Raw genomic sequence first — 19,296 nt, 5'->3', positions numbered from 1 at the left:
TTTTTTCCAATGAGACTGTGTAAAAATTCAATACATAAAAAAATGATCCACTTTATACATTCGTAACTTATGTGCAAACGGTGCAACTTTGGGTGAATCTTTTTTATATTAAAGAAATAATGTAATTACATATAGAATCGTATTAAAATTGGGTTTTTACACAAAAAGAGATTTGAATTCTACTCTTCTATAGAAGCGTGTTTGGGAGAGGAGTGTACATTACATTATTGTAGTTATTTATAAGTAATCAATAATATCATAGGTTTGTCCTTTTTTTCTTTTCTATCATACTATGGAATTGTTGCATTGGTTGAGTCTTTTCTTAATACCAAAGAGATGGCTTAGAACGGGGACAAATCTAAGGATTCAACTAACTTCGACAATGCGCTGTAATAGTGAGGTAGCGTATGTAATCATTTTTATTTGTGCGAGTAAACGGAATACATTCGTATTAGACGAATTTATCTTGATTATATCTCAAATATACAACACAGCTCAATAGTTATTAATTTTTTTTTATCATTTTCTTTTTTTCTTCATTCCTGCCCGTACAATCTGTAATCTCTGTAAAATTTTGTTGAATAGCTATTTTATTGAGATTATGATGAATAAATAAATGCATAATTACATCGATATAAATAATACGAAAATAATTGAAATTCTAACATGATTAAAATATTATAATGTTGTACAACCAACAGAAGCAACTTTGTTGTTATTCCGTGATGCAAAGCAACTTTGTCAATACTTAGAATTTACTTTTAATGATTTCCGTAATTACCAATAAGGGCACTAACGTAACAAACTGAATACATTCATATAATATTGCATGGCCGATTATGAAAGAATGCGCATATTTTAAAAATATTGCAAATAGAAATTCTATTAAGTGGTCTTATACAATAATACATCAATAGAATTATATTATTAAAATGTGAAAGAGGTTTTCTGCGTAATTCTGCCGTAAAGCCGCGGTCTTACACGCCTTTTTAGGCAAAACCTGTGCCAGCAAGTACAAAAAGATGTTTTAAAAGGACAATACGTGTGAATTGCCTGTCTCTTATGGTCCGTATACATATGCGAGCCGATCACTTAACCTCAACTTATGGGAATGGAACGAAGCAACTGCAAATGGCGCAAAACGCCGCTTGCAGTTGCTTCGTTCCTTTTCCGTAATTCGTTGCTCGGTTCGCGTTTCAGTTTGCAAATTTATCCGTACATTTACGTCTTAAATTTACCTACCTGTAGCATATAATACTTTGTCGAACCCCGTTTCTCTGGACCCTACATTATGACCTATGGTAAAAATAAAATAAAACATACAAAAGTTTTATAAAAAGAAAATATTTTCTTTGAATGAAATTGTCTTCCGAGTGGAAGACACTTTCAGTATAACCCTCTTAAGAGATAAGTTACATGAATTGGATAATTTCAAAAACTATGGAAACCGTTAAAAATGCCTGGAAGGTTTAAAGTTAATATTTTTAAATTGTGATCATTGTTCTGTAATTTTAATATATTAATTCATAATAATATTTAAAACGCTACTAAAACCGCACATTCATTAACAGTTCAAACTGGATACAACGTAGAAAACGCTACTGACTGGTAAGACGGCTGTCACCGACGTTGGTTGGCGTGACGTCAACAACGCCATACATGAACAAACACGAGCATGTCGTTTTGCCAGCAAATCAAAAATGGCGCAATTTAAATCGTCTTGGAATGTTTATTCATCAACATAATTTAAATGCCACAGTTATCGTAATTTCTTTCATTTTAACTACAGCAAAAAGCTGTGAAAATATCACTTCTTCAAACACGCGAATTTGTTATTCTTAGAGTTATAGTGACCGTAGGTCAATAATCAGATTCGTCCCAAGTCCCAACCCTGCTCTTTCCTATTTCGTCCACCTCCCCAAACTAAGAATACAATTATTCCATTGGGTCCGAGCAGTTGGCAATCTTGAGTTGTGTGAAAAAATATTGATATTAAAATATTTTCGGTTTTTAGATTTGCGAGAGCCTGATGCCCAAAGAAACCCGATCAAAGAGGCAAGCCGATGACGATGAAGATGACGAGGAGGGTGATGATGAAGAATACGAAGAGGAAGAAGAGGAATGGACCGTGGTGCAGCCCAACTCCAAGGCCATGGGACCCTACGCCTACAAAGGAAACCAGTGGGTGGGATATGATGACATTGATATAGTCAAGAAGAAGGCAGAGTATGTGGCTGAAAACAAACTCGGAGGTAACTATTTGACAAACAGTAATAGAAGAAAAATAATGTTAACAGATGAAGCCACCTTTAAGAATTATGTACTTCAGGCGTGCTCGCGTCTCCATAAAAAAATGCCAGTCCTCAAATTTTCCAACTGCCGCGTTCCGTTATTTCTATTCAATATCTCCACGTTACTCCTGAGTTCATAACTGCTTCTGAAGCAATTCGTCCACAACACCCCCAGTGGACAAGAATAGTTTTTTTGCTATACAAATTGATTTCGTTGTTATGAATGGTTTGGGGTAAGTTTTGAATTTGTGAATTCTAGTGTACCTGAAAACTCGGCTTAGTGTTAAAGTGGAAATACTATTATTGTTAAAAAATGAAATGTAGACTTGTAGAATTTTTTTTACAGCTTCTTCACAGCTTCAGACTTCTTCAACTGTATACTTCCCACGTCATAAATTCTCTTTACACCCCTTTATTCTTTCAACAATATTCTTATTCTTAATATTACTTGGAATATGCATTCCTCATTTTACCACACATAAGTATTTAATTCCCTTGATCGTGCCATGTTTTTCAGGGGCGTCCACAACTTCTTCTACAATGCACTTTCACGTTATACATTCTCCTTACAATTATATCTTCGTTCATCGTGAACCCCTCATTTTACAACGAATAATTAGTTGATTCGTGTCTTCATCAGGCGTCCCCTAAATTTCTACTATTTTTTTCTGTAAACCACATTATTACTGTTCAAAAACTACACTTTCTCAAATTAAATTCGATTCTGTATCTCATTCCAGTGCGGATATGTTGCGTAATAATGAAACAAACATTCATCATTACAAATATCGTTTGAAACAAACGTCGAGAAATATATACGTACCTCCCTTACAAATTTGAAATTAAAATTATGATCTTGTTTTTCAGGTATCATGTTCTGGTCTATTGACAACGATGACTTCCGCGGAAAGTGTCATGGAAAACCTTACCCTCTGATCGAAGCCGCTAAGGGAGCCCTTTATAAAAGTCTTGGGTAAGTAAAATCAGTAATACTAACTTCTTCACTTTAGGAAACGTAAGTAAACAGATTTTTGCATTTTTTAAAGTGGATTTGTTACAAAAATAATTGTTTTTCAGGTTATCCGAAAAGATTCCACCAAAGAAAGCTCAACCGACAAGGAAGCGTACCAGGCCATCGAAGCCTTCAAAGACCAGCGACGAAGACAAGGACCTTACTAAGAACACCATCAGAAACAACAGGAAGAAGACCAGGGTCACTGAAGCGGAGGCGGATGAAGATGAACCTACAACCAAGTAAGAATATTTACAAATTTTCAAAATAATTTGTTTGTACCTATTTATTTCGCAAATTAACATGATTTTATAAAGCATTTACAAAACGTTAAGCATTTCCCCCTCGTCTTCATAATTCTTCTGGCATCCAACTTTGTAGAACTCCATCAAAAATGAATCCTGTTTGCCAATTATTTTCGGCTCTTACCGACCAAAACGAAAGTTTTGTTTAGGTCGGCAGCCTCATCTGTAGCCGACCCCTTTTTATTTATCCCAATTAAGGAACTGATGATAAGTCAATAATTGGTTAATTATGTGTAATTAACCATTAATATATATGCTCTATAACATTTTGATAACAACTGTTTTTTTTTTTCACAGGGCCTCTCGCCAACGTGCGACCTTTGCAAAACGAGGAAGATCTACCGTAGCTCCGGCCCAGGCTGATTCTACACCTGACTGGGGAGTCAACACTCCTGAACCACCAACCACTCCGGACCCAGGAACAGGTACAATCTTGAAGTCCTGCATAGACAAATCTTTTCTTATATACCTCCCATGTAATGTCGCCCATCTGGGTAGTGATATCGTTTCCTTGGTTGTTCAATTGTAGATCACAGACAGACGACTGACCGTCATATAATTTATTTATTTTAATACGCAAAATAGTCTCCAAGAGCATTATTATTCACTGTGGGATCTTTATTTTGTGTGGTGGAGATTGATTTACGGGCATTTTCGCCAAAGCTTGTACATTGTGTTTTTGTCATGTCCCACGATTTTGATTGGTTTTTTCGTAGTTATGTATTGTAAAATATTGGAAAGTTGTATATTTAACATACTAATTTATTAATTTAGTTTATTTAGTCAATTAAATACAATCGTCGAACCTGTATATATTTTTAACTAATTATTTGGAGTTGAAGTGTGTTTTTACCATGTCCCATAGAAATGGGTATAGAAGCGTGGTAGAAAGAAACATTGAATTAAACAAAGTCTGATTTTGAATTTAATTTTAGGTTTGTAAATTCGGTGGTGTCTTAAATAGCTTGATATAAAATATACAGTTTTTGCGTAAATTTGGACCTACATTGAAAAAAAAACATGTTTAACATTTCTGGTAAAGAATTCGTTAGTTCCCCTCCGTGACACTGTTTATTTATTTTTTAACGCTTTTTTAGGGCTTTTACATAGGAATAGTTACTAAAATTATATACAATTTCACTCTTACTAAACACATTTTTATATGTTACTGAAGTGCCCTATCAACAATCTTTTGTATTTATAAAGTGAAATAGTATAAAATAAAGTCGCTATCTGCGTCTGTCAGCTTGTGCGCTTAGTTCTTCTAAATTACGCAACGGATTTTGATACGGTTTTCGTTATCATTTGGGATTTTTTTTTCCGAAAGGTTTAAATAAATAAAAAATACAGTGTGCGGCAAGCCTACGCACGACGGAAGTGAAACTTTTAGTATTCTTCTCTCTCTCTTTTTTTCTGTCTATTGACATATTTATAAGTAAAAAAACAAATCGTTGATAAAAAAAAATTAAAAGTTATAAAAATATGGGATTCGAACCCGGATCCAGCATAACGAGTGTCGAACGCTCTGCCTCTAGACCGCGAGGAGGGATATTTCGCGCGACGCGGCGTTATCGGCCTTGATTAGTAATTTTAATGATTCAAAATAAAAATAATTAATCAAAATACCGAGCGACTCTACCGATTTGTAAGCTATATTTCGACCAAAATATCATATAGATACCGTAAAGTAAATTAAATTTAAATTAACAAATTTATCTAATTTTTTACTACATTATTACAAATCGTTGATATACGATTTGTAAGCTATATTTTGACCAAAATATCATATAGGTACCGTAAAGTAAATTAAATTTAAATTAACAAATTTATCTAATTTTTTACTACATTATTACAAATCGTTGATAAAAAAAAAATTAAAAGTTATAAAAATATGGGATTCGAACCCGGGTCCTGCATAACGAGTGTCGAACGCTCTGCCTCTAGACCGCGGTTATTACGTATTCGACCAAAATATCATATAGTCAAAATATCTAAAAGTCGCAGCATGAGAGCATTTTATCACTTAAAAAAAATATATTATTAAAAAAATCACAAAAAGGAAAAAAAAAAATTAGTTAAAGCGGGGATCGAACCTCAGTTCTTCACGACGACAATCGGGCACTTTGCCTCTAGACTGCGAAGCTGAGTTTAGAAAGCCACCGAAAGTAGGTATATAATATTGGCTAGGCTCCTATAGCGAAATGATCACGGTTTTTGATGACGGTCATGAGTTGGTTTTACTCCGGTCCTCGAAATTGCTTAACGTGCGTAAAGAAGTTTCACTTCAATACATAAATATTTTATTTATAGAAAATAGAGAAAAGTCGATGTTTTATAATCAAGTCGTAAAAATAAATTTTCGAACACCACATTGTTAACGCTGGCTAAACCTTATGAGATACATCAAAATAATCTACTACGAAATTGTATGTCTTAAAAAGGCCTACAGAAAACTTCAAGATGGTACATGTATATCTCCTAAAGATAACCCCCAGAATCCACATTATTACCCTTCATTAGTATTCTGGGCAATTAGGAGTACATATTATGGTAGTTAGTCCCAGATTTTTTAAACTGAACAAAAAATCCTGGCTTTTAGTAATCTGGTATTTGTGAAAACTTATAAATAAAACTTAAAAGTAGCGGAATGGAAAGTCCAAAAATCTTTTACAAATTTTGGCGGAAATGCCCTTAAATGTCTTATTGATTTTTCCAGATTTCAAGTGCGAAGAAGAAGGTTTCTTCCCTCATCCTCGCGACTGCAAGAAGTACTTCTGGTGTTTGGACAGTGGACCATCTAATCTTGGAATTGTGGCTCATCAGTTTACTTGCCCATCAGGTATGTTCCTCGTAAAATGTAATACAATTCCCGGTGGAAATATTTCATTCAAAATTTAAAAAAAAACAACAATTCAACGAAAATATTGATAAATACCGAATCAGATTTAAATTGAAGTGAAATCATTTGATCTCATGATGAAAATATTTCTATAAAAAAGTAATTTTAACCTCCTATGAAAAAATAAAATAATGAAATCCAATATCTTGATCACAGGAGCGACATTGAGAGCTGTGTGGAAAATTTCTAAGATATCTCCATTATTTTCTCTAAGGTGTTTTTATGTTTTTTTCTGTATGTAACATGAAATTTATGTGGAAACTTCACTGGTTAATGCAACATGTAAAATGTAATTATTTATATAAAAGTGTAAAACTGATTGTTTGTTTCCCCAATACACTAAAATTTTAAAAAAAATACAATGCGAATGACCCAGGTTAAGATAAGATTAAGTACAACAAATTTATTCATTTTCTCACTGCATATTTTTATTAGCTTCTATAAAGATAAACACATAAAGTGTATGATCGCAAGATTCAAGCCGAGCCAGTGTCTTACAATTAAATATAATAATTTAAGTTACACGATGATGACCAACAAGGGACGATGATACCAGAAAAAGAACATATAGATCTTATTCTAAATTTGTAAATCTTTTGACAGGACTGTTCTTCAACAAGGCCGCTGACTCCTGTGACTTCTCCCGCAATGTGGTCTGCAACGTGAAGAAGGCCGTCGTGACCAGCGCTCCCCCTGCAGCCCCGAGGACGACCACGACCACTACCACTGAGAAGCCGGAGACCTCCGCCACGCCCCGGACCACCACCAGCGCGCGCCCCCCATCTAACTTGGCTGCACTGTTCACCTCCAGGAAGCCAATTGGTAGGATCACAGCGGCTACAAGCAAGACGACTCTGTTGGCTAGAGGAACTACCACAGTGGCACCTGCACCTGTTGAGGTAGATAAATATTTGGCTTACGATCTTTTGTATCTGTCGAAATAACACAACTACTGTTTTCCTCCACCATTGCCTACTATTTTAGGCCTCTGATTCTTCTTATATCGCTTGCAAGGAAAAAAGACTGTTAGTGCAACAAGCATGAGAAATTCTTTGAATGAAAACGAAAAAAACGTGTTATTCAAATTTATGTTGTGAATTTGTTTATGAAACTGGAGTATATTGTTTCAGAGAGTTTAGTAATTAATATTATCTAATCATTTGATACCAAAAGGCCTAATTTCTTTAAAACAATCATTTTATTAGTTGAAAAAGTCACAAATACGTTTTTAGAGATTTGCCATTAAGTAATCCCACTTATGTACTTATCTGATTTGCCTATTGGAGACCAGAGTAAAATTAATTTTTTACAGGAGGAAGACGAATCTGAAGAAGATGAAAAAGATGTTTTACCTGAAGTAGATTCTGAGGACCCTAAGGTGATCAAGGAACTTGTCGACCTGATCAAAAAATTAGGTAGGTTTTTATCGATGAATATCTTCGCCACCTCTACTCAGAAACTACGTATAAAAGTTCACTCTCAGGAGAAAAAGATGACGCACCTCAACACTTTGAAAATTGTGTGATTTGTGTGTGTACTTCTATTGAATTATTCTTGCCTGTCGTCTGCAGAGAGAAGATTGCCCCAGCGATAATTTATTTTGAATATCGTTAAAAATAATCCAATTGAAATATATTTTAGTTGCATTTCTTCAATTGATACTAAACAATATAATATGTTTATTATTTCAGGTGGTATAGAGCAACTGGAGAAACATTTGGCCAGTAGGAATATAAATTCGGGAACCAGCAGCCCTGGAACTAAGACTACCACTCCAGCCACTATCTCTAGGCTACTGTTTGAGAGAGTATTATCTCAAACACGTCCCAATGGCGAAAGGTAATTAACAATTTAATTCAACAATCCGAACCATAGCTCAATCAATCAGTATGAATAATTTATATTTCACCTTAATCATTTGAAATTTGCGATTACTTCTTTTACTTCTTGGCTTTGTTCGATTTTCGACACTAAAACACTATGGACTGTTTAATTTGGTTGGATAAACAGTTAAAGTGATATTTGAAATCTCTAAAGTTCATGATAACAAATATGTTTGTTGAAAAAGCCGTGGAAAACTTCAGGACGTCAGAACAGAGCATTAGAAAGTTTTGCTGCGTTACAAAAACATAAATATTTCTGCATTATAGTTAAGATTGAATGCCCCTTTTGGTTTAAGCAATTATTCCTCAAATATGTTTTGTTTTGATTTCAGTTTCCACTTAATTACTGTGAATTTTGTTCTAGGGCACCTCCTCAAATAAATAGCAGAGGACCGCAAGCCTCTGGTTTGGCTGGAAAAGATGCTGAAAGCGCTGAGAAGGGAATTACTTCCAAAAGAGGAAGACCGCAGTATGTTTAAACTCTTTTAAATAGTCGTATATTGTCTTTTCTTGTAATATTTAATCACGGAATCCATGACTTCGATTATAAATCTTATCATCTGTTCTGTAAAGTGCCAAGTTCTGGAAACCAGTGTCTTTCTTAACTTATTTTCTTTGATTTCTTCAGGTACACTACGATAAACCGTGGGCGTCCTTCCACCACAACAGAAGACTCAGTCCAAGCATCCAGCGAGGATTCAGAGGAAAAGGACGAAGAAGATGAAGAAGTTGACTTCAGAAGACCATCTTCCACTACACCCAGAGCAGGACTTCCACAGTACGTCAATATCCGTAGAGCCAGACCATCAACAACTACAGAACCAGAGCCAACAATAAGGTACCTATTTAAAAATTGTTTTTTTTCTTCACTTAGCAGAATTTTTTTTTGTTCAATATGTAATATATTTAAACACATTGTTTGATAATATGGGCCTCACTGGGTGCTTTATCCACTCTGAGGCCCCTTCTTCATGAATTATCGAAATTGTGACTTGGTTGCTCGATTACATTGCTTATAGATCATTTTAATCAAATATCTTTTTTTATCAAATTTAAACATTTTTCGCCAAATACATGATGACTTATCTCATCGTTTCTAAATCGAACGCAAATGCCTTATTTATGATTTCCGTTGTTACTGTTCCCAGTCGTATTTATTACTGTATTATTATTAATTGAATAAGAGCGGATAAAATTCCAATACTGAAGGTCCTTAAATATCATTTGGCTTAAAATACTACGTAATTTCCATTATTTATTACTTAATTATTTGTCTATGTTATATTTCAGAAACGCACTGTTTGAACGAGATAACACTAAATCTACGTCCGATGATAATGACGTGAAAAACGGCATCCAAGGATTTGATTCCAGAGTAGAATCAAGATTCAAGTCAGAAACCCAGGAATCTACATCATCCAAGTAAGATATAATATATTTTTTTAAATCTTGATATATGTAGTCCCTCGTTGATTCAATGGTTCCAAAAACATGTTTGCACACGTAAATATTCCGAACAAAATAAATACCTTTTAATTTTTACAGGTATAAATCCATCCAGAGAGTGCGTTCTACAACTTTGCCATCATCTTCAGAAGAAAATGACTCAACTGAAAAATCAACCGTCTTACCGCGCGGTGTATCCAAGGATGCCCCGGCTACCCCGTCCTCCTCAACACAGTCTCCTGTTATGACATCTCCCAAATACGCGACTGTTTCCCGGTTCCCCAATACCACACCCCTTGAAGTATCAGAATCCACCACTTATTATAGCCAAAATGATGTAACGGAGATCAACGATATCAATATTGATATCGCATCCCCTTCGTTTGCTTCTGAAAACGGAATCATAAAAAAAGACAGTTCGTCTGTTCTCAATTCTCAAATAACAACCCTTTCTAATATTCCCAAATCTAAAGATGAGGGAAACAATTCTCTTGGACCCGATTCCATTTCTTACACAACTGATGTAACATTCTCTGAAAAGCCCCAGTCCACAACCCAAAAGATTCCCTTGTTTGCTAAACGAACTCGTCCCACGACAACAACCTCAACCACGGCTAACCCTCCAGACAATACTGATCCAACAACAAATAAGGTGAGTTTTGACAGGAAATATGTTAATATTAAGCGCACACGTTTGTCTCCATCATCCAACACATCATCACCATCTTTGTTAAGATTACGCTTAGATAATGATATCGGGTCAGACTCAGGGAAAGAGGATATTGATGAAGATGGAGGTCACGACAGTGTTTTAGGCGAATCAAACGAAACTATTCGTAAAGATAGGTATCGTCCAACAGTACGGAAAATACGCTCCACAACTCCAGCAAGTGATGAAAATAAGAGTGGCGAAGACAAGAAAACTGATGGCGAGGAAGCCAACTATGGCAGCAAAAAGTTTGTGCGACCACAATCAAGATTTAGAGTCAGGAAATTGGGACCAGTGTCAAATGATACTAACGAAGAGACTCAATCTTCAGTGGCTAGTACTGAAAACAGTTTACAAAGTACTCGGAGATTCGCACCTAGAAGAACTGAATCTTCATTTAGAACAAGAAAACTACAAACATCTACCAGTCGAGCAGCAGATTCTGAAATTAACGCGAGTGAAAATGACGACCAATCAGAAGTTTTAGAAACTACATCGAAACGGCCACAACCCAGACGTCAATACAGACCATCATTCAACAGTTTTGAAGCTGCCGACCTATCTTCCTTGACTGCTCTCGATTTCAACAGGAAACGCGATGACACGAGTAGGTCCGATATCTCAACGGGATTTAGGAATACCCAAGTAAATAGGAGATTCAGGCCAACATTTACAGCAATTACTAAAGAGCCCGTGGAAGACTCTCAAAATAGCGATTCATCCTTAACACCGGTGCTAACCCAAAGACAAGGTACAACTATTCGTGCTGGAAGGTTTACAACAACCCGATCAGTTTCAAGAGATTATGATTCCGATCAAAATACAGAAGCCTCGGAAACATCAGCAGTTCCTAGAGCAAGAAAGATTATTCGATTTACTCCTCGACCATTTACTCGAGCAACTGAAGCTGTAAACGAAGAAATAGAGGAAGATGATTCAGATATATCAGAAGACAACGAGCTTGGTGCTAAAATTTCTTATGGCCTTAACTCAATAGGCTCTGCCATTAATGAAGAGGGAAACAGAATTCGAACACCGGCAATACCAACCAGTTCTATCAACGTAACCAAAGTCATAAATTCTAATATCTTGCTTGGGCAATCTAACAATAGAAGTGGACTTCTTCTTTTGAGGAGACCATCAGCTAGTTTTTTGAAATCGGGTATCGCGAGTGTTGAGAACAGTAATTTGGAAGAAAATTTGGAGGGCATTCAGCTCTCAGAAACAAATATTGACGAAAATGAAAATATTGCCGAAAACCCTGATTCATTAGTGGATCGCCCACGGAAAAGAATCATAGTAAAAAAACTACGTACAAGAACCACATTATCCGACACTCCAACTACTGAAAGTACAGTAATTGATAGTAATAAAGTAACAGTGGCTGAAGTTGTTGGGATTGGAAAAAATGAAACAGGAAAGCTACGAATTCGAAAAGTATTAAAAAGAAGGCCAGCTACTTCAACCACTGCTGTGGAAGAAACAGCCACAGAAACAATTCAAAACGAATTGATTGAAACCGAAAAGAATATTTCCAACAAAGTTGAAGACATAACTACTAAAGCACCATTGCAAAGGATCCGGAAAGTAATAAGGAAAAAACTTAAACCAATTCTAACAGAAGATGGAAAAATTCATATTTTGGAAACAAAAACCGAGGAAGAATCAAATTCAGATAAAATCACTACAGTAAAAGCTGAAATTTCTACAGATAAACCTGAAACTGCCACAGATAAACCTGAAATTGTAACAGATAAACCTGAACTTGCTGAAGAATTCACCACAAACTACGAGCATTTAATTTCCACAGATGCTGCAGAGCCCGAAATTGACGTAGATCCTAGTACATCCTCCTCAACAACAACTCAACGTTATAGGCCATCTTATCGACCACCTAAAAGGCCATTGAATAATCTATCAACTACTACGGAAGCATCTACTACTGCCAAGCTATACAGCAGAAAATATAATAATGGGCCATACACGACACCTATATTGCCATCAGAAAGAGAAACTAATGTTGTTACAGACAGGCCTCGAATCGAAGGACTCACCCGTCGACCTACATTTAGCGTTAAACCATTTGGAAGAAAACCATTCACCACCTCTCGGACTACCACCACTGATGATGATGCTAATGAAGAGGTAGACTACAGCGAAGAAGACTCACCAACGGAAAAAACTGATGTAGTAGATAAGCTTGTATTTGTACCCGTTGACCAATTATTTACACGAGGACCTGTAGCTAGAGTTCCTGATATATTTGCATTAAATCAAGGTGACGATGTTGAAGATAAAGACGATGAAGACAACGAAGACAGTGAAGAATATGATAGTGAAGTCGATGAAGATGGTGAAAAGGTCACAACAACTCCCAAAACAATTAATCGATTTATTTCTCCACAGAGACCATCTGCTCCATCTGTTCCAAGTCGATCAGGTTTGCCAAGTGGTCGTCAATCGAATAGACCTCTAGGTTTCAACCGTCCAGTTAATACCCCAGTAAATCAGACTACCAGTAATGATGCAGCAAGCAAGAGATTTAATCGTCCTGTGGCATTCCAACCGAATAGACCAACCCGATTTGGGTTAAGTTCTACACAATCTCCAACTGAAACAGCTAGTAAGGGTTTCGTTCGTAAATTTACATCGGGCAAACCAACAGTTGAACCACTAGAAGTAGACAAAGAAGCCCTCAAAGCAAAGCAAAAACAGCTTTTTAGCAATCCCAAACGTTTCACAACTACCACGCCTGTTTCTCCGTCACAAACTGTTACTGACGAAAATGGTGAATACACAACGGAAATATATCAGGAAACTACAACATATATCGGTGACATATCTAATACGGAATTCGATTGGTTATCTATGACTGAAAACTCGGAAATTGCTGAAATTACCACCGTCGATGAATCTTCTGTAGCAGAAACTACTGAGGCAGTAATAAGTACTTCTGAGAATCATCCAACAACGGCAAGCAATGTAGTGAAAATTCAAACTACTCTTGAGAGCCTGAAAGAATCAGAAGTAAACGAAACAACAACAACTACAGAACCCCATCACATATTTGCAGTAAACAATTCTGATCAATTAACAACAACCCTTAAGAATACTGAAGAAAATACCATTTATTCAGTGTTGAATACCTCAACCGATTCTCCTATGGTTGAAATGTCAACAGAGATGATTTATGAGCATGGTTCTATTAAAACCAATTCGTTTTTGGATCGTCTATTTGCTGTCAGTAGAGTTGTAGAGGTTTCTTCGAAACAAGACAAACATAGGGTGAATAGCAAAAATGAGAGTAGATTGATCGAAGCTGGTGAAATCATGCAAGAAAAGAAGCCGACATTAGACAAAATTGGAGAAGTTAGTAGATTTACTTTGATTAAAATTGTTGAAGGAGATATCCCAAAATATTTAACAAATCTGAGCCATGAGTATCCCGGTGAAAATCCACCATTCAATCCGATAAGGATTGACGAAGCAAGGAATGCGAGGGCTTTGAATAACGACGGTGGAAAAGAACAATTGATTGCTTCTGAAAGTGTTGCTGCTGCATACAGTCATAAAAATGGATATGCTGATTACGTGGAATCTTTTGTAGAAACAGAAGATCAGGATAATACGTTGAGTGAAAATAAAGTGTTCATAGTTGAAAGTACAACTGTCATTGATAACATTACTACATCTGAAGCGAGCATATCCACATCCACATCCGAAGCTAGCGTTTCTACATCCACCTCCAAAGCAAGTACAACCACGACTACTGAAGAACCCTCAACGCCGCAGTATTACTTTGTTCCGGGCGCTGTAGATTTAGATGACAGACGTAATAATAAGAAACCAGAAGAAGTTCCACAAAAGTCCAATCCCATTGAATCCTCTACTTTGACACTTGAAGGTTTGTTCAAAGCTAATGCCACTATCACCGCAAAACTTGTAGGTGCTGATTTGGTGCCTGGTCCTCAACCATTTGTTGTTTATGCCGCACCTCAGTCACCCGTTTACATTCAACCTACCGTGGAAACTGTGAGCACAGTGAGCGATACTACTACTTTGAATGAAACTACAAGAATGGAGAATGCAAGAGCAATAACTAATTTTGTAAAAATTCAAGTTCTATCACCTGATGAAGAAAAACTTTTGAATAAGGAAAAAGGTTTTATGGGAGTTCCAGCAGCAGTAGAAGCGTTGGTAATAAAGGATCAACCTACTCTAAACTCTCCGATCAAGATTACAATCCTCGATCAGCCGTCCGATGTTAAAACTGAAGAAAATAAAGAGACTCCTTCAACAACTGATTCAATATCAACTTCCACACATTCTTCAACAACTTCAACAACGACAACAAAAACTACAACCATCGAACCTATTGTTATTTCCATTGCTAATTTAGATCAAGTTGTTCTGCAACAATCGGTTTCTGTATCAAGTGAGCCCACAACAAAATCATCAACCGTGACCATAGTCGAACCTTCACAACCTGCTGTACAGAACGAAACAATCGCTACAACAGAATTAAGTTCACCAGTGTTCGTTGCCAAATCGAATGAAACTACAACAGCTTCTCCTGTAGACTCAAAAATATCTTTAGTAAACGTAGAACCCGTTCCTGAAACAAACAGCACCCTGTCAAAAACCGCCGCAAAACGACCGAAACTGCCTTCCACCAGACGCTACCAAAACAGCCAAATAAAGTCTAGTAACACTACCAGAATCGCTTTCACACCTTCGGCAGCAAGTCCAAACGGAGCTAAACGATCCTACAAAAGTTCACTGGAGAAAAATATCCCATTCACAACGCCGAAGTACAATCGCACAAATAGTTATACGTCCGGCAAGTCAAGATTCAGCGCGATTAGAACCCAGAACACCCCAGTGGACGCGAGGAAAACGAAGAATGAACCAAACAAGTTCAAGCCTGGTCCAACCACAAGTGAACAACCGAAAGCTCCGGTCACCAGTTACACCCCGAATTCCAGTAAAAGCGTTTCCATAAAGCCTTTCAGGCCATCTATACTGCGGTCATCACTGTTTGCGAGGAGAACCACGACCACAACAGATGCTACAACTCAGGTCAGTGAAGAATAGTTGTCGATGGATTGTTGGGTAAAATGGAACATAACAATTACCCCCCCATTGTCGGCCTAACTCATCACCGGCCAGTAATATAACAATGACTGATGCCGACAACCTTGGTTTTCCGGAAGATTGTGTCCCGTTTAACCAGTCTCACACGCATGGTAATACATCCAATCTGCTTTCCCTGGGTGTGGCTCTTATTCGGTAGATTGCACAGACTTTCCGGTAAAGTTTAATCCCAAAGCTACTCGTTATGAACATTGATAGTAACACTCACCAGTGCTCACGCGCTTTATGTGTCATAATACATAACGTGCAGAAGTGATCAAAAGAATAAAACCATATTAAATAATTGTAAATAAATAAATGTTATTATTTAGTCGTACTGTTCGTAAGTTAATAAAATTACAATACAGTACAGTATGTACACAGAAAGAGAAAACAACACGCATTATTATATACATTTTAAAGCAATGAATGAACAAATTATTAGCATGTTTCCACGCACAATCAAACTTTAATTTTATTAAAAGCAAACAGTACACATACGTATTAATAATAATATTAATTAATTTTATTCACTGCATGATAGGTTTGCAATTAAGATATTTTTAAGTGCAGTACAAATAATTGCAGGCACATTTTAACAAGAGGAATAGAAAATATAACAAAATAGTAGACTTAAAAACGTCAAGAAGAATAAATGAGGATATTCTAATATATTATAATTTATAAGACACAATGTAAAAGTCTGTATCTTTTGTATATTTTCTATTTAGAATGTTAAATATGTTTTAAATGTGTCTGATATTAAGTGTTCACGCAATTGGTATGTTTAGAGTTTTATTAATGTTCAAATAAGATCAGGTTATATTATAAGGCATTCAAATAAAATAGTTTTTAAGCGTTTTCGTCATTAAGTTAAGAATCTAATGTAAGATAGCCTAACATTATTGTATTACGTTAATCAAATTTGTACCTTTTTTATGTTCAATGTAAAACAATAAATTGTTTTAATTTAAATATTGAAGAGGCTTTTAAAGACATATATATTTATCCATGCACCATTTTTCATTGTTGAATGCATGTCGTTTATTGTGAAATCATCGTCTACTGAAGAACGCAATCATTGACTCCGGAATTGGTGAGTGATTTATTATTTCCTATTTATATTGAATTTCTATATGTATTTTAATTATTAAATGTTCCGTTATACAATAATCTATGAAAACCTCAATAAATTAGTTTTAAATCAGCTTCCGGAAGCTTTAAGTTACAAATACTAAGTTGGTAATTATTGTAGTGGTTTATTTAAAATCGGTCAACACGTGGTCACACATAGTCCATAGACAAGATGCGAAAGTATTTATTTTTGGGATATTATACGGACGAAATTGTCTTTAGCATTTGCGCCCAGATAAGTACTATTCGTAAATAAAATGCTTAAGTGCTTATATAGTTGTCTATATTCAGGCGCATCTTTCAATGTTATATATATTGGGATTGAGGTTTCGGATATAATCGAATATGTAGATATTTATATCAATGACCATTCTTCAATAAAATTTTACTTTGCTATTAAATAAAAAAAATGGTACAAAGTAAAACAATGAATCGCAATTTATTGTTGAATAACAAACAATTCAGCTTCAATAATAATATTGAACAATAGACAAAATTGTTACATCCATTTTGCATTCAGTTTGCAAAGAATATATGTTATATAATGGCTTAGAAATTCTTTAAACAATAGAGCTTGATGCCTGCCCAATTTTGCAGACCGAACTCTAGGATTTAAGAATGTATTATATTTTAAAAATATGACACAATCATCTTTATTATAGGTATGTACATTTTAAAAATTATCGACCTTTATCTTATAAATGGGTTAAAATTTTGGAAAACGAGAAAAAAATATTTTTTAAATTACGAACTAACATAATTTAAAATGCTGTTAATTTGTTTAGATCATTTCATTTTTCTGAACCGTTTACGGTTGAATCGACTTTTTTACATGACTGAATTGAAACTGTTTTGGCTTTTATGAAAGAAAATTCATATACAATTTGATTTCAGACACCAAATTTCTACCTACGTATACCAAACTTCACTTGAATACTTTATTAGTAAGGGGGTTTAAGTTATAAGCTTTTAAAAAATACATGTATATGTATAATCTGTATTTAAAATGTTTATGTATAATCTGTATACATTGGCCGAGATGTAAGAGTAATTATATGAATTTCCCTCGATAGAAAAAAATTACAAAGCGTGCTCTGAAAATTATAAAAAACACATTCAGTTATGTTCTTGTTTTGTGCATGTAATTTCGAGATATTTTTTGCTCTATTTTATTATTAGCGCACTCCCTCTAAAAATCTTCTTTTTGTTTTTGAACACTTACTATGAGTCTTATATATCTTGCAATCTACACAAAGTCGCTGCATTTTTATCGATGTTTTTTAAAAGCCATCTTTCACGGTCTGACGTTCACAAAAAAATGATTAAAACCACGGTAACGTCACATATGATGTGTTCTTCACCTATGATCCAAGAGCAGTACTTACATAACCCGTGGCCGGATATGGCGTTGACTCTGACTGTATTCACAGAATCCGCTTTCTCCCGTCGACTTCGCCTCGCCCGCGGCAGAACTGTCTCAGTAGGTACCTACGTCCTTTCCAATAGCAAAGATGATCTTCAAACTCTCTAACCTTTCATCTCCAAGTCTCGCAATAATTATACCAGCTAATTGCCAATTCTAATTCGAACCATTAAAACACGGATGGATGGCAATATGCCGTATGTATAGATACAGCATTTTGACTTTACAGCAATCAATCAATTCCATTTGTTGAGTTATATCATGTGAACTTACTTTTATTTGTTTATTGTGGTTACTTTCCAAGGAATTGATGATAGCAAAAAACTTTAACTGCAAAAAATGTAATGACAGAATAATGCAACTTAAAATATAGCATTCTACCAGGACAATCCCACAAATACGCTATTTTGCCATTATAACGCCGTTGCCGTGTAGGACACACGTGGGGGTCGCATGATTTGTCAATATGTTGTATCTCCAAAAAACTAGCTTTTTGGAGATACAGCATATTACCAGTACACGGGCGCGTGAAGTTGATACATAAATCGCCATCTTGTGAAGAAAATACATAGAACATACACTACGCGTACCTAATATTGGAGTTGTGTTTTTGAATATCGAATAGTTGAAAAAAATTCATACGTATTTGAATCCGGATTGGTGAATTCGAATTTTAAAAAACGGGTTGAAAACAAACACGTGCAAACAACTCACCAGGTTTATGGTGAACATTTTTGTCTCATTGGCAAAATAATTGCCGTGGAACGTTATCTGACTACGAATTTATTAGCTGGGAGAAATTTAAAAACGGCTATCAAAACATTTTTTGCATTCACGCACTTAGCAACAAACAATAGAAACATGTTTTTCAGATACTAATCACATCTATAAATTATAATAACATGTTTTATTTTATTGCCGATGATGCAATCGTTTGATCCGTACATAAAAAAATTTCACTATTAAAATATACTTAGGTATGTCATACCGAATATTAATACAATTTTTTTTATTTTATATCATAGTTTTCATCATGAATTACGTTTTAGTTTTTCACAAAT

The 19,296-nt window shown here is 35.4% G+C and overlaps 2 protein-coding genes across 2 annotated transcripts in view; both read left to right on the top strand.

Moving 5' to 3' along the window:
• The window catches only part of LOC149420564 (uncharacterized), a 197,920-nt gene that overhangs the window by 103,906 nt on the left and 74,718 nt on the right, over positions 1 to 19,296 (top strand). The window contains exons 8-19 of the mRNA XM_089636802.1: positions 2,015 to 2,252; positions 3,159 to 3,264; positions 3,369 to 3,545; positions 3,906 to 4,033; positions 6,325 to 6,447; positions 7,111 to 7,406; positions 7,820 to 7,922; positions 8,199 to 8,346; positions 8,755 to 8,859; positions 9,019 to 9,228; positions 9,681 to 9,812; positions 9,936 to 10,488. Coding sequence (XP_089492928.1) covers positions 2,015 to 2,252; positions 3,159 to 3,264; positions 3,369 to 3,545; positions 3,906 to 4,033; positions 6,325 to 6,447; positions 7,111 to 7,406; positions 7,820 to 7,922; positions 8,199 to 8,346; positions 8,755 to 8,859; positions 9,019 to 9,228; positions 9,681 to 9,812; positions 9,936 to 10,488 — 2,319 coding nt within the window. The remainder of the gene's footprint in view (positions 1 to 2,014; positions 2,253 to 3,158; positions 3,265 to 3,368; positions 3,546 to 3,905; positions 4,034 to 6,324; positions 6,448 to 7,110; positions 7,407 to 7,819; positions 7,923 to 8,198; positions 8,347 to 8,754; positions 8,860 to 9,018; positions 9,229 to 9,680; positions 9,813 to 9,935; positions 10,489 to 19,296) is intronic.
• On the top strand, positions 10,495 to 16,641 carry LOC149420565 (uncharacterized; the record flags this gene model as incomplete). Its single annotated transcript, XM_089636303.1, has 1 exon — positions 10,495 to 16,641. A coding segment is annotated over one exon (5,145 nt), but the record flags the coding sequence as incomplete, so codon positions are not given.

This window comes from Hesperophylax consimilis, chromosome 10 (genome assembly GCF_061612785.1).
Source record: "Hesperophylax consimilis isolate HC1 chromosome 10, BYU_Hcon_1.0, whole genome shotgun sequence".
NCBI classification, from domain to species: domain Eukaryota; kingdom Metazoa; phylum Arthropoda; class Insecta; order Trichoptera; family Limnephilidae; genus Hesperophylax; species Hesperophylax consimilis.
The sequence above is the reverse complement of the archived record's forward strand: the minus strand, read 5'-3'. Positions and strand labels throughout refer to the sequence as shown.